Here is a 16,225-nt window from a genome sequence, read left to right on the forward strand (position 1 = left end):
CAGAAGTTTCATCTATATAAAGTATGACTCACTGAAGTTTCATCTATATAAAGTATGACTCACTGAAGTATCATCTATATAAAGTATGACTCACTGAAGTTTCATCTATATAAAGTATGACTCACAGAAGTTTCATCTATATAAAGTATGACTCACTGAAGTTTCATCTATATAAAGTATGACTCACAGAAGTTTCATCTATATAAAGTATGACTCACAGAAGTTTCATCTATATAAAGTATGACTCACTGAAGTTTCATCTATATAAAGTATGACTCACTGAAGTTTCATCTATATAAAGTATGACTCACTGAAGTTTCATCTATATAAAGTATGACTCACAGAAGTTTCATCTATATAAAGTATGACTCACAGAAGTTTCATCTATATAAAGTATGACTCACTGAAGTTTCATCTATATAAAGTATGACTCACTGAAGTTTCATCTATATAAAGTATGACTCACTGAAGTTTCCTCTATATAAAGTATGACTCACTGAAGTTTCCTCTATATAAAGTATGACTCACTGTAGTTTCATCTATATAAAGTATGACTCACTGAAGTTTCATCTATATAAAGTATGACTCACTGAAGTTTCATCTATATAAAGTATGACTCACTGAAGTTTCATCTATATAAAGTATGACTCACTGTAGTTTCATCTATATAAAGTATGACTCACTGAAGTTTCATCTATATAAAGTATGACTCACTGAAGTTTCATCTATATAAAGTATGACTCACTGAAGTATCATCTATATAAAGTATGACTCACTGAAGTTTCATCTATATAAAGTATGACTCACTGAAGTTTCATCTATATAAAGTATGACTCACAGAAGTATCATCTATATAAAGTATGACTCACTGAAGTTTCATCTATATAAAGTATGACTCACAGAAGTTTCATCTATATAAAGTATGACTCACTGAAGTTTCATCTATATAAAGTATGACTCACTGAAGTATCATCTATATAAAGTATGACTCACTGAAGTTTCATCTATATAAAGTATGACTCACAGAAGTTTCATCTATATAAAGTATGACTCACTGAAGTTTCATCTATATAAAGTATGACTCACAGAAGTTTCATCTATATAAAGTATGACTCAGTGAAGTTTCATCTATATAAAGTATGACTCACAGAAGTTTCATCTATATAAAGTATGACTCACTGAAGTTTCATCTATATAAAGTATGACTCACTGAAGTTTCCTCTATATAAAGTATGACTCACTGAAGTTTCATCTATATAAAGTATGACTCACTGAAGTTTCATCTATATAAAGTATGACTCACTGAAGTTTCATCTATATAAAGTATGACTCACTGAAGTTTCATCTATATAAAGTATGACTCACAGAAGTTTCATCTATATAAAGTATGACTCACAGAAGTTTCATCTATATAAAGTATGACTCACTGAAGTTTCATCTATATAAAGTATGACTCACTGAAGTTTCCTCTATATAAAGTATGACTCACTGAAGTTTCATCTATATAAAGTATGACTCACTGAAGTTTCATCTATATAAAGTATGACTCACTGAAGTTTCATCTATATAAAGTATGACTCACTGAAGTTTCATCTATATAAAGTATGACTCACAGAAGTTTCATCTATATAAAGTATGACTCACAGAAGTTTCATCTATATAAAGTATGACTCACTGAAGTTTCATCTATATAAAGTATGACTCACTGAAGTTTCATCTATATAAAGTATGACTCACTGAAGTTTCCTCTATATAAAGTATGACTCACTGAAGTTTCCTCTATATAAAGTATGACTCACTGTAGTTTCATCTATATAAAGTATGACTCACTGAAGTTTCATCTATATAAAGTATGACTCACTGAAGTTTCATCTATATAAAGTATGACTCACTGAAGTTTCATCTATATAAAGTATGACTCACTGTAGTTTCATCTATATAAAGTATGACTCACTGAAGTTTCATCTATATAAAGTATGACTCACTGAAGTTTCATCTATATAAAGTATGACTCACTGAAGTATCATCTATATAAAGTATGACTCACTGAAGTTTCATCTATATAAAGTATGACTCACTGAAGTTTCATCTATATAAAGTATGACTCACTGAAGTATCATCTATATAAAGTATGACTCACTGAAGTTTCATCTATATAAAGTATGACTCACAGAAGTTTCATCTATATAAAGTATGACTCACTGAAGTTTCATCTATATAAAGTATGACTCACTGAAGTATCATCTATATAAAGTATGACTCACTGAAGTTTCATCTATATAAAGTATGACTCACAGAAGTTTCATCTATATAAAGTATGACTCACTGAAGTTTCATCTATATAAAGTATGACTCACAGAAGTTTCATCTATATAAAGTATGACTCAGTGAAGTTTCATCTATATAAAGTATGACTCACAGAAGTTTCATCTATATAAAGTATGACTCACTGAAGTTTCATCTATATAAAGTATGACTCACTGAAGTTTCCTCTATATAAAGTATGACTCACTGAAGTTTCCTCTATATAAAGTATGACTCACTGAAGTTTCCTCTATATAAAGTATGACTCACTGAAGTTTCCTCTATATAAAGTATGACTCACTGAAGTTTCATCTATATAAAGTATGACTCACTGAAGTTTCATCTATATAAAGTATGACTCACTGAAGTTTCATCTATATAAATTATCACTCACTGAAGTTTCATCTATATAAAGTATGACTCACAGAAGTTTCATCTATATAAAGTATGACTCACAGAAGTTTCATCTATATAAAGTATGACTCACAGAAGTTTCATCTATATAAAGTATGACTCACAGAAGTTTCATCTATATAAAGTATTACTCACAGAAGTTTCATCTATATAAAGTATGACTCACAGAAGTTTCCTCTATATAAAGTATGACTCACAGAAGTTTCATCTATATAAAGTATGACTCACTGAAGTTTCATCTATATAAAGTATGACTCACAGAAGTTTCCTCTATATAAAGTATGACTCACAGAAGTTTCATCTATATAAAGTATGACTCACTGAAGTTTCCTCTAAATAAAGTATGACTCACTGAAGTTTCATCTATATAAAGTATGACTCACAGAAGTTTCCTCTATATAAAGTATGACTCACAGAAGTTTCATCTATATAAAGTATGACTCACAGAAGTTTCATCTATATAAAGTATGACTCACAGAAGTTTCATCTATATAAAGTATGACTCACAGAAGTTTCCTCTATATAAAGTATGACTCACAGAAGTTTCATCTATATAAAGTATGACTCACTGAAGTTTCCTCTAAATAAAGTATGACTCACTGAAGTTTCATCTATATAAAGTATGACTCACTGTAGTTTCATCTATATAAAGTATGACTCACTGAAGTTTCCTCTATATAAAGTATGACTCACTGAAGTTTAATCTATATAAATTATGACTCACTTAAGTTTCATCTATATAAAGTGTGACTCACATCTATATAAAGTGTGACTCACTTCTATATAAAGTGTGACTCACATCTATATAAAGTGTGACTCACATCTATATAAAGTGTGACTCACATCTATATAAAGTGTGACTCACATCTATATAAAGTGTGACTCACAGCTATATAAAGTGTGACTCACATCTATATAAAGTGTGACTCACATCTATATAAAGTGTGACTCACAGCTATATAAAGTGTGACTCACATCTATATAAAGTGTGACTCACAGCTATATAAAGTGTGACTCACATCTATATAAAGTGTGACTCACATCTATATAAAGTGTGACTCACAGCTATATAAAGTGTGACTCACAGCTATATAAAGTGTGACTCACAGCTATATAAAGTGTGACTCACAGCTATATAAAGTGTGACTCACAGCTATATAAAGTGTGACTCACATCTATATAAAGTGTGACTCACATCTATATAAAGTGTGACTCACATCTATATAAAGTGTGACTCACAGCTATATAAAGTGTGACTCACATCTATATAAAGTGTGACTCACATCTATATAAAGTGTGACTCACATCTATATAAAGTGTGACTCACATCTATATAAAGTGTGACTCACATCTATATAAAGTGTGACTCACATCTATATAAAGTGTGACTCACAGCTATATAAAGTGTGACTCACATCTATATAAAGTGTGACTCACAGCTATATAAAGTGTGACTCACATCTATATAAAGTGTGACTCACATCTATATAAAGTGTGACTCACATCTATATAAAGTGTGACTCACAGCTATATAAAGTGTGACTCACAGCTATATAAAGTGTGACTCACACCTATATAAAGTGTGACTCACTTCTATATAAAGTGTGACTCACATCTATATAAAGTGTGACTCACAGCTATATAAAGTGTGACTCACATCTATATAAAGTGTGACTCACATCTATATAAAGTGTGACTCACAGCTATATAAAGTGTGACTCACAGCTATATAAAGTGTGACTCACATCTATATAAAGTGTGACTCACAGCTATATAAAGTGTGACTCACATCTATATAAAGTGTGACTCACAGCTATATAAAGTGTGACTCACATCTATATAAAGTGTGACTCACATCTATATAAAGTGTGACTCACATCTATATAAAGTGTGACTCACAGCTATATAAAGTGTGACTCACATCTATATAAAGTGTGACTCACATCTATATAAAGTGTGACTCACAGCTATATAAAGTGTGACTCACAGCTATATAAAGTGTGACTCACAGCTATATAAAGTGTGACTCACAGCTATATAAAGTGTGACTCACAGCTATATAAAGTGTGACTCACATCTATATAAAGTGTGACTCACATCTATATAAAGTGTGACTCACATCTATATAAAGTGTGACTCACATCTATATAAAGTGTGACTCACATCTATATAAAGTGTGACTCACAGCTATATAAAGTGTGACTCACATCTATATAAAGTGTGACTCACAGCTATATAAAGTGTGACTCACAGCTATATAAAGTGTGACTCACATCTATATAAAGTGTGACTCACAGCTATATAAAGTGTGACTCACATCTATATAAAGTGTGACTCACAGCTATATAAAGTGTGACTCACATCTATATAAAGTGTGACTCACATCTATATAAAGTGTGACTCACATCTATATAAAGTGTGACTCACAGCTATATAAAGTGTGACTCACAGCTATATAAAGTGTGACTCACATCTATATAAAGTGTGACTCACATCTATATAAAGTGTGACTCACATCTATATAAAGTGTGACTCACAGCTATATAAAGTGTGACTCACAGCTATATAAAGTGTGACTCACAGCTATATAAAGTGTGACTCACATCTATATAAAGTGTGACTCACATCTATATAAAGTGTGACTCACATCTATATAAAGTGTGACTCACAGCTATATAAAGTGTGACTCACATCTATATAAAGTGTGACTCACAGCTATATAAAGTGTGACTCACATCTATATAAAGTGTGACTCACAGCTATATAAAGTGTGACTCACATCTATATAAAGTGTGACTCACATCTATATAAAGTGTGACTCACATCTATATAAAGTGTGACTCACATCTATATAAAGTGTGACTCACAGCTATATAAAGTGTGACTCACATCTATATAAAGTGTGACTCACACCTATATAAAGTGTGACTCACATCTATATAAAGTGTGACTCACATCTATATAAAGTGTGACTCACATCTATATAAAGTGTGACTCACATCTATATAAAGTGTGACTCACATCTATATAAAGTGTGACTCACATCTATATAAAGTGTGACTCACATCTATATAAAGTGTGACTCACATCTATATAAAGTGTGACTCACATCTATATAAAGTGTGACTCACAGCTATATAAAGTGTGACTCACATCTATATAAAGTGTGACTCACAGCTATATAAAGTGTGACTCACAGCTATATAAAGTGTGACTCACATCTATATAAAGTGTGACTCACATCTATATAAAGTGTGACTCACAGCTATATAAAGTGTGACTCACATCTATATAAAGTGTGACTCACATCTATATAAAGTGTGACTCACAGCTATATAAAGTGTGACTCACATCTATATAAAGTGTGACTCACATCTATATAAAGTGTGACTCACATCTATATAAAGTGTGACTCACATCTATATAAAGTGTGACTCACATCTATATAAAGTGTGACTCACATCTATATAAAGTGTGACTCACACCTATATAAAGTGTGACTCACAGCTATATAAAGTGTGACTCACATCTATATAAAGTGTGACTCACATCTATATAAAGTGTGACTCACATCTATATAAAGTGTGACTCACATCTATATAAAGTGTGACTCACATCTATATAAAGTGTGACTCACAGCTATATAAAGTGTGACTCACATCTATATAAAGTGTGACTCACACCTATATAAAGTGTGACTCACATCTATATAAAGTGTGACTCACATCTATATAAAGTGTGACTCACAGCTATATAAAGTGTGACTCACATCTATATAAAGTGTGACTCACAGCTATATAAAGTGTGACTCACACCTATATAAAGTGTGACTCACATCAATATAAAGTGTGACTCACATCTATATAAAGTGTGACTCACAGCTATATAAAGTGTGACTCACATCTATATAAAGTGTGACTCACAGCTATATAAAGTGTGACTCACATCTATATAAAGTGTGACTCACATCTATATAAAGTGTGACTCACATCTATATAAAGTGTGACTCACATCTATATAAAGTGTGACTCACAGCTATATAAAGTGTGACTCACATCTATATAAAGTGTGACTCACATCTATATAAAGTGTGACTCACATCTATATAAAGTGTGACTCACATCTATATAAAGTGTGACTCACAGCTATATAAAGTGTGACTCACAGCTATATAAAGTGTGACTCACATCTATATAAAGTGTGACTCACACCTATATAAAGTGTGACTCACATCTATATAAAGTGTGACTCACATCTATATAAAGTGTGACTCACACCTATATAAAGTGTGACTCACATCTATATAAAGTGTGACTCACATCTATATAAAGTGTGACTCACATCTATATAAAGTGTGACTCACATCTATATAAAGTGTGACTCACATCTATATAAAGTGTGACTCACAGCTATATAAAGTGTGACTCACATCTATATAAAGTGTGACTCACAGCTATATAAAGTGTGACTCACAGCTATATAAAGTGTGACTCACAGCTATATAAAGTGTGACTCACATCTATATAAAGTGTGACTCACATCTATATAAAGTGTGACTCACATCTATATAAAGTGTGACTCACATCTATATAAAGTGTGACTCACAGCTATATAAAGTGTGACTCACATCTATATAAAGTGTGACTCACAGCTATATAAAGTGTGACTCACAGCTATATAAAGTGTGACTCACATCTATATAAAGTGTGACTCACAGCTATATAAAGTGTGACTCACATCTATATAAAGTGTGACTCACAGCTATATAAAGTGTGACTCACATCTATATAAAGTGTGACTCACAGCTATATAAAGTGTGACTCACATCTATATAAAGTGTGACTCACAGCTATATAAAGTGTGACTCACATCTATATAAAGTGTGACTCACAGCTATATAAAGTGTGACTCACATCTATATAAAGTGTGACTCACATCTATATAAAGTGTGACTCACATCTATATAAAGTGTGACTCACATCTATATAAAGTGTGACTCACATCTATATAAAGTGTGACTCACATCTATATAAAGTGTGACTCACATCTATATAAAGTGTGACTCACATCTATATAAAGTGTGACTCACAGCTATATAAAGTGTGACTCACAGCTATATAAAGTGTGACTCACATCTATATAAAGTGTGACTCACATCTATATAAAGTGTGACTCACAGCTATATAAAGTGTGACTCACATCTATATAAAGTGTGACTCACAGCTATATAAAGTGTGACTCACAGCTATATAAAGTGTGACTCACATCTATATAAAGTGTGACTCACATCTATATAAAGTGTGACTCACAGCTATATAAAGTGTGACTCACAGCTATATAAAGTGTGACTCACATCTATATAAAGTGTGACTCACATCTATATAAAGTGTGACTCACAGCTATATAAAGTGTGACTCACATCTATATAAAGTGTGACTCACAGCTATATAAAGTGTGACTCACAGCTATATAAAGTGTGACTCACAGCTATATAAAGTGTGACTCACATCTATATAAAGTGTGACTCACAGCTATATAAAGTGTGACTCACAGCTATATAAAGTGTGAATCACATCTATATAAAGTGTGACTCACAGCTATATAAAGTGTGACTCACAGCTATATAAAGTGTGACTCACAGCTATATAAAGTGTGACTCACAGCTATATAAAGTGTGACTCACATCTATATAAAGTGTGACTCACAGCTATATAAAGTGTGACTCACAGCTATATAAAGTGTGACTCACAGCTATATAAAGTGTGAATCACATCTATATAAAGACTCACTATAGGCCTGACGACTCGTGACGAACAGAGAACAATTGTTTGAGTCACTGGAAGTGATTCATGACAAATGATTCATTCAAGTGTTAAAATCATCTAATAAATACAGAAGCTTCATTAATGAAGGCTTGAGAGACATTCCTCAGCCAGAGTGAGTTAATGATGCTCTTGGTTAGTTTCAGTTCAAGTTTAACTAACTTTGGTTAGTTAGTGTTCATAGTGTTGGAATCATGACTCAAGGTTACAGACTCACAACTCAACACAGTACAGACTCACAACTCAACACGGTACAGACTCACAACTCAACACGGTACAGACTCACAACTCAACACAGTACTGACTCACACCTCAACATGGTACAGACTCACAACTCAACACAGTACAGACTCACAACTCAACACAGTACAGTCTCACAACTCAACAAAGTAGAGACTCACACCTCGACACAGTACAGACTCACAACTCAACAAAGTAGAGACTCACAACACAACTCAAAACTGTACAGACTCACAACACAACTCAACACTGTACAGACTCACACCTCAACACAGTACAGACTCACACCTCAACACAGTACAGACTCACACCTCAACACGGTACAGACTCACACCTCAACATGGTACAGACTCACAACTCAACACAGTACTGACTCACACCTCAACACAGTACAGACTCACACCTCAACACGGTACTGACTCACACCTCAACACAGTACAGACTCACACCTCAACATGGTACAGACTCACAACTCAACACAGTACTGACTCACACCTCAACACAGTACAGACTCACACCTCAACATGGTACAGACTCACAACTCAACACAGTACAGACTCACAACTCAACACAGTACAGACTCACAACTCAACAAAGTAGAGACTCACACCTCGACACAGTACAGACTCACAACACAACTCAACACAGTACAGACTCAAAACACAACTCAACACAGTACAGACTCACACCTCAACACGGTACTGACTCACACCTCAACACAGTACAGACTCACAACTCAACACAGTACAGACTAACAACACAACACAGTACAGACTCACAACTCAACACAGTACAGACTCACAACTCAACACAGTACAGACTCACAACTCAACAAAGTACAGACTCACACCTCAACACGGTACTGACTCACACCTCAACACAGTACAGACTAACAACACAACACAGTACAGACTCACAACACAACTCAACACAGTACAGACTCACAACTCAACACAGTACAGACTCACAACTCAACACGGTACTGACTCACACCTCAACACAGTACAGACAAACAACACAACACAGTACAGACTCACAACACAACTCAACACAGTACAGACTCACAACTCTACACAGTACAGACTCACAACTCAACACAGTACAGACTCACAACTCAACACAGTACAGACTCACAACTCAACACAGTACAGACTCACAACTCAACACAGTACAGACTCACAACTCAACACAGTACAGACTCACACCTCAACACGGTACAGACTCACAACTCGACAAAGTACAGACTCACAACTCAACACAGTACAGACTCACACCTCAACACGGTACAGACTCACACCTCAACACGGTACAGACTCACAACTCAACAAAGTACAGACTCACAACTCAACACAGTACAGACTCACAACACAGCACGGTACAGACTCACACCTCAACCCAGCACAGACTAACAACACAGTACAGACTCACAACACAACTCAACACAGTACAGACTCACAACACAACTCAACACAGTACAGACTCACAACTCTACACAGTACAGACTCACAACTCAACACGGTACAGACTCACACCTCAACACAGTACAGACTCACACCTCAACATGGTACAGACTCACAACTCAACACAGTACTGACTCACACCTCAACACAGTACAGACTCACACCTCAACATGGTACAGACTCACAACTCAACACAGTACAGACTCACAACTCAACACAGTACAGACTCACAACTCAACAAAGTAGAGACTCACACCTCGACACAGTACAGACTCACAACACAACTCAACACAGTACAGACTCACAACACAACTCAACACAGTACAGACTCACACCTCAACACGGTACTGACTCACACCTCAACACAGTACAGACTCACAACTCAACACAGTACAGACTAACAACACAACACAGTACAGACTCACAACTCAACACAGTACAGACTCACAACTCAACACAGTACAGACTCACAACTCAACAAAGTACAGACTCACACCTCAACACGGTACTGACTCACACCTCAACACAGTACAGACTAACAACACAACACAGTACAGACTCACAACACAACTCAACACAGTACAGACTCACAACTCAACACAGTACAGACTCACAACTCAACACGGTACTGACTCACACCTCAACACAGTACAGACAAACAACACAACACAGTACAGACTCACAACACAACTCAACACAGTACAGACTCACAACTCTACACAGTACAGACTCACAACTCAACACAGTACAGACTCACAACTCAACACAGTACAGACTCACAACTCAACACAGTACAGACTCACAACTCAACACAGTACAGACTCACAACTCAACACAGTACAGACTCACACCTCAACACGGTACAGACTCACAACTCGACAAAGTACAGACTCACAACTCAACACAGTACAGACTCACACCTCAACACGGTACAGACTCACACCTCAACACGGTACAGACTCACAACTCAACAAAGTACAGACTCACAACTCAACACAGTACAGACTCACAACACAGCACGGTACAGACTCACACCTCAACCCAGCACAGACTAACAACACAGTACAGACTCACAACACAACTCAACACAGTACAGACTCACAACACAACTCAACACAGTACAGACTCACAACTCTACACAGTACAGACTCACAACTCAACACAGTACAGACTCACAACTCAACACAGTACAGACTCACAACTCAACACAGTACAGACTCACAACTCAACACAGTACAGACTCACAACTCAACACAGTACAGACTCACACCTCAACACGGTACAGACTCACAACTCGACAAAGTACAGACTCACAACTCAACACAGTACAGACTCACACCTCAACACGGTACAGACTCACACCTCAACACGGTACAGACTCACAACTCAACAAAGTACAGACTCACAACTCAACACAGTACAGACTCACAACACAGCACGGTACAGACTCACACCTCAACCCAGCACAGACTAACAACACAGTACAGACTCACAACACAACTCAACACAGTACAGACTCACAACACAACTCAACACAGTACAGACTCACAACTCAACACTGTACAGACTCACAACTCAACAAAGTACAGACTCACAACTCAACACAGTACAGACTCACAACACAGCACGGTACAGACTCACACCTCAACCCAGCACAGACTAACAACACAGTACAGACTCACAACACAACACAGTACAGACTCACAACTCAACACAGTACAGACTCACAACTCAACACAGTACAGACTCACAACTCAACACAGTACAGACTCACACCTCGACACAGTAAAGAATCACAACACAACACAGTACTGACTCACACCTCAACACAGTACAGACTCACAACTCAACACAGTACAGACTCACAACTCAACACAGTACAGACTCACACCTCAACACGGTACAGACTCACACCTCAACACGGTACAGACTCACACCTCAACACGGTACAGACTCACACCTCAACACGGTACAGACTCACACCTCAACACGGTACAGACTCACACCTCAACACGGTACAGACTCACACCTCAACACGGTACAGACTCACACCTCAACACGGTACAGACTCACAACTCAACACAGTACAGACTCACACCTCAACACAGTAGACACACAACTCAACACGGTACAGACTCACACCTCAACAAAGTACAGACTCACACCTCAACACAGTACAGACACACAACTCAACACAGTACAGACTCACAACTCAACACAGTACAGACTCACACCTCAACACAGAACCGACTCACAACTCAACACAGTACAGACTCACACCTCAACACAGTACAGACACACAACTCAACACAGTACAGACTCACACCTCAACACAGTACAGACACACAACCCAACACAGTACAGACTCACACCTCAACACAGTAGACACACAACTCAACACAGTACAGACTCACACCTCAACACAGAACCGACTCACAACTCAACACAAAGCCATGAAGAAGCAAAAGTTCTTTGTGGTGAAAGACAAGTGAATAAAGAAAAATGGTATGAATTCTATGAAAGAGTGAACATTAGAAACAAGAACTTCCATCTCGTCAAAAACATCCATCAAAGCATGACGTGGAGTCGATTTTCCTCGAAATTCTCTCTAGAGTTACAGACACACCTGCGCCAGAGTGTAGTAGTTCAAATGTGCATTTACAAGACAGGAAGTTTGATTCTGTCTTTTCTACCTTTAAGGCTCAATGGAGCCTGATTCTCTTGTTTACAATAACTGGTCAAATAGTTCTTGACTAATAAGTCCAGTATCTCTAGTTTTCATACAGTACAATTTAAAGAGTCCAGTATCTCTAGTTTTCATACAGTACAATAGAAAGAGTCCAGTATCTCTAGTTTTCATACAGTACAATTTAAAGAGTCCAGTATCTCTAGTTTTCATACAGTACAATAGAAAGAGTCCAGTATCTTTAGTTTTCATACAGTACAATTTAAAGAGTCCAGTATCTCTAGTTTTCATACAGTACAATTTAAAGAGTCCAGTATCTCTAGTTTTCATACAGCAATACAAAGAATCCTGTTTCTCTAGTTTAAATACAGTACAATAAAAAGAGTCCAGTATCTCTAGTTTCCGTACAGTACAATATAAAGCCAGGCTTGTGTTGAAGTGATGATTCTAACATGATTTAAAGTAGATTATCATACATAGATAGAACTTTATTATAATGTAGATTTAAAGTGATTTATTTCCGTGATTCACACAAACATATCATAGATAAGTTGTTTTATCTTTAAATGACGAAAATCATTTATTCTAAATAGTTTACAAGATGATCGACAAGTTAGTGATTATATTTGAAGCCAGACTACGTTAAATAAATAAACGGTGTCAATATAAAGATGTTTGTCTGAGGTTTGGTTTAAAGTCACTTAAAGTCACAAAGAAAACTTAACACGTTCAACTGTTCGCAACACTACGTTTTATATACATTTATACATTTATATATTTATTCATTTCACGTTTATTTAGAAACATTCAAGTAGTTATTTTAACGAGTGTTTTTCCTTCCGAGCTCACATGTTCGTGACGTCACTCACTGATGATCCTGAAATAAGTGTAAGTTTGTCTGAAAGTAAAAAGTGATGAAAGTGAAGAACCTTCTGTCCAGGAGAGCCCAGAGACATCTCGATGTAATATCCTCGTCCAGAGTCTCCTCGCAGGTTGTTGACCATGTCCAGGAAGTTGACCCCGCTGGGGTCAGAGGCCAGAGACAGACCCTCACCTGCCACCAGGTGAAGCGGAGCCGCGCGCGCCTCGGAGGAGGACACGCTCACCTTCCCGCGGTAGAGCGTGAGCGGGAGCGCGAGCAGGGCGTGCGTGAGGCCGAGGCTCAGGAGCGCGACCCCGAGACACGCGAAGACCCCCAGAGACATGACGAGGATCCGAACCTGCGACTCAAAGTCTCCAGAAGAGAAAACTCGTTTATTTCCGTTCGTCCGTCATGGAGTCGTCAGCTGGGCTGTGACGTCACTGGAGAAGTTTGAGGTTCACTTGTTTGACTGACGGTTACTTTCCAGATGCTCCGCTGAGCGCACACGGACACTTCCTGTGTTCCCTCCAGTATAAAGGCATCTTTCGTCTTTTTTGTTTTGTTTCAGAGAATAAACTGTAACATTGATACGAAATATAACATTAAGACTCATCGGAAAGGATTCTTGAATCAACACTGATTTAAAAAAAACTATTTTCAGAATATATTATCCGAAGCTATCTTTTATTTTGAAAGGTATGTCTTCGTAGGTGTGTTTGCTTCATCGCTTCCTGTCAGGCCAGCGTTAGCTTGACTTTTATAAAGTCTTTTAATGTATTTTAATGTATTTTAATGTATTTTAACGTATTTTAATGTATTTTAACGTATTTTAATGTATTTTATTGTATTATTCTGACCCTCAGCGTCTCTTATTTGAACGATTTTATTTTATTTTCAAGAACTCAGGAAGTTCGACCAGACGATGATGATGTTTGATTCAATGTTTTATTGATCAGTCTCTGGACGACACACGTGGATCAATAATCGATCAATAATCGATCAGATCAGATCTCTGGTCTTTCAACTTGAATATTTTAAACTTCCTGGAAAGATATTCTTGTTGAGCTTCTAGATGTTTGTTCAGACAAACTGTAAAAACTCATGTATGTTCAAGCAAATACTTCTGTAGTATTTGATGAAACTACAGTTCATATATATTAATGAGTTCATCTGTGAAAACTGAACGAAAACGTTATTTTCTCAACAAACATTTGAAACTGAAAACATCTCATTGTGTCGATTAAGTTTTTCTTAATTCATTAATTATTTGTGTCTAGCTTTACTATCATAGTTCTTTGATATTTCAATTCAGTGTGTGTACAATAAAATAATCTGTGTTTGATCATTTTTGTGTTGCAATTAAACCTCTGGTCCCCAGATGGCAGCAGTCGTTACTTTGTAATCGTAGGTGTGGTAGAAAAATAGTACAGACTCACAACTCAACACAGTACAGTAAGTATTTTTCACGAGTATTTCATTGTTTACAAGTCATTAGGTGTGTTTGAATAAAATAATTTAGTTTTTCTTCACCATTCATAATCACACCGTTCTTAAGACCTCCGGCCTCTAGATGGCAGCAGTCGTTACGTCCACCACAGCTAAAGTAAGAATGATGACTGAGGACGAGAGGATACAGTGAGTCCAGCAGCTTTTAAAGCTGATGTTTGGACATATTTTGGTTTGAAAACAAATGAAAGTAGTTACGACTTCATCAAGAGTCATGTGGTCTGTAAATACTACACATATATACTTGTTACTACACTATCACAACACCAGAGTCAAGTACTAGACAATACTACACATATATACTGGTTACTACACTATCACAACACTAGAGTCAAGTACTGGACAATACTACACATATATACTTGTTACTAAAGTTTAGTTTTACCTTACTACACTATCACAACACCAGAGTCAAGTACTGGACAATACTACACATATATACTTGTTACTACACTATCACAAAACCAGAGTCAAGTACTGGACAATATTACACATATATACTTGTTACTACACTATCACAACACCAGAGTCAAGTACTGGACAATACTACACATATATACTTGTTACTACACTATCACAACACCAGAGTCAAGTACTGGACAATACTACACATATATACTTGCTACTAAAGTTTAGTTTTACCTTACTACACTATCACAACACCAGAGTCAAGTACTGGACAATACTACACATATATACTTGTTACTACACTATCACAAAACCAGAGTCAAGTACTGGACAATATTACACATATATACTTGTTACTACACTATCACAACACCAGAGTCAAGTACTGGACAATACTACACAAAGTGTAACTGTAGCGGACGCTCTGTTGTGTCATTTGCCAAAAACAGCATCAATTATTTCACTAAAAAGAGATAAAAGCTCTTGTTTCTTCATGATCAATGAGTCTCAGTCGTTACTGTTT

The 16,225-nt window shown here is 36.3% G+C and overlaps 1 protein-coding gene across 1 annotated transcript in view; it reads right to left on the bottom strand.

The window, feature by feature from the left end:
- bace2 (beta-secretase 2) overlaps positions 1-14,205 on the bottom strand; it is a 40,201-nt gene extending 25,996 nt beyond the window's left edge. The window contains exon 1 of the mRNA XM_087796012.1: positions 13,856-14,205. Within this exon, the coding sequence (XP_087652138.1) occupies positions 13,856-14,131 (276 nt within the window). The 5' untranslated portion in view covers positions 14,132-14,205. The remainder of the gene's footprint in view (positions 1-13,855) is intronic.
- Between the last annotated feature and the right edge of the window lie 2,020 nt (positions 14,206-16,225).

This window comes from Callionymus lyra, chromosome 7 (genome assembly GCF_982586985.1).
Source record: "Callionymus lyra chromosome 7, fCalLyr1.hap1.1, whole genome shotgun sequence".
In the NCBI taxonomy this organism is placed as follows: domain Eukaryota; kingdom Metazoa; phylum Chordata; class Actinopteri; order Syngnathiformes; family Callionymidae; genus Callionymus; species Callionymus lyra.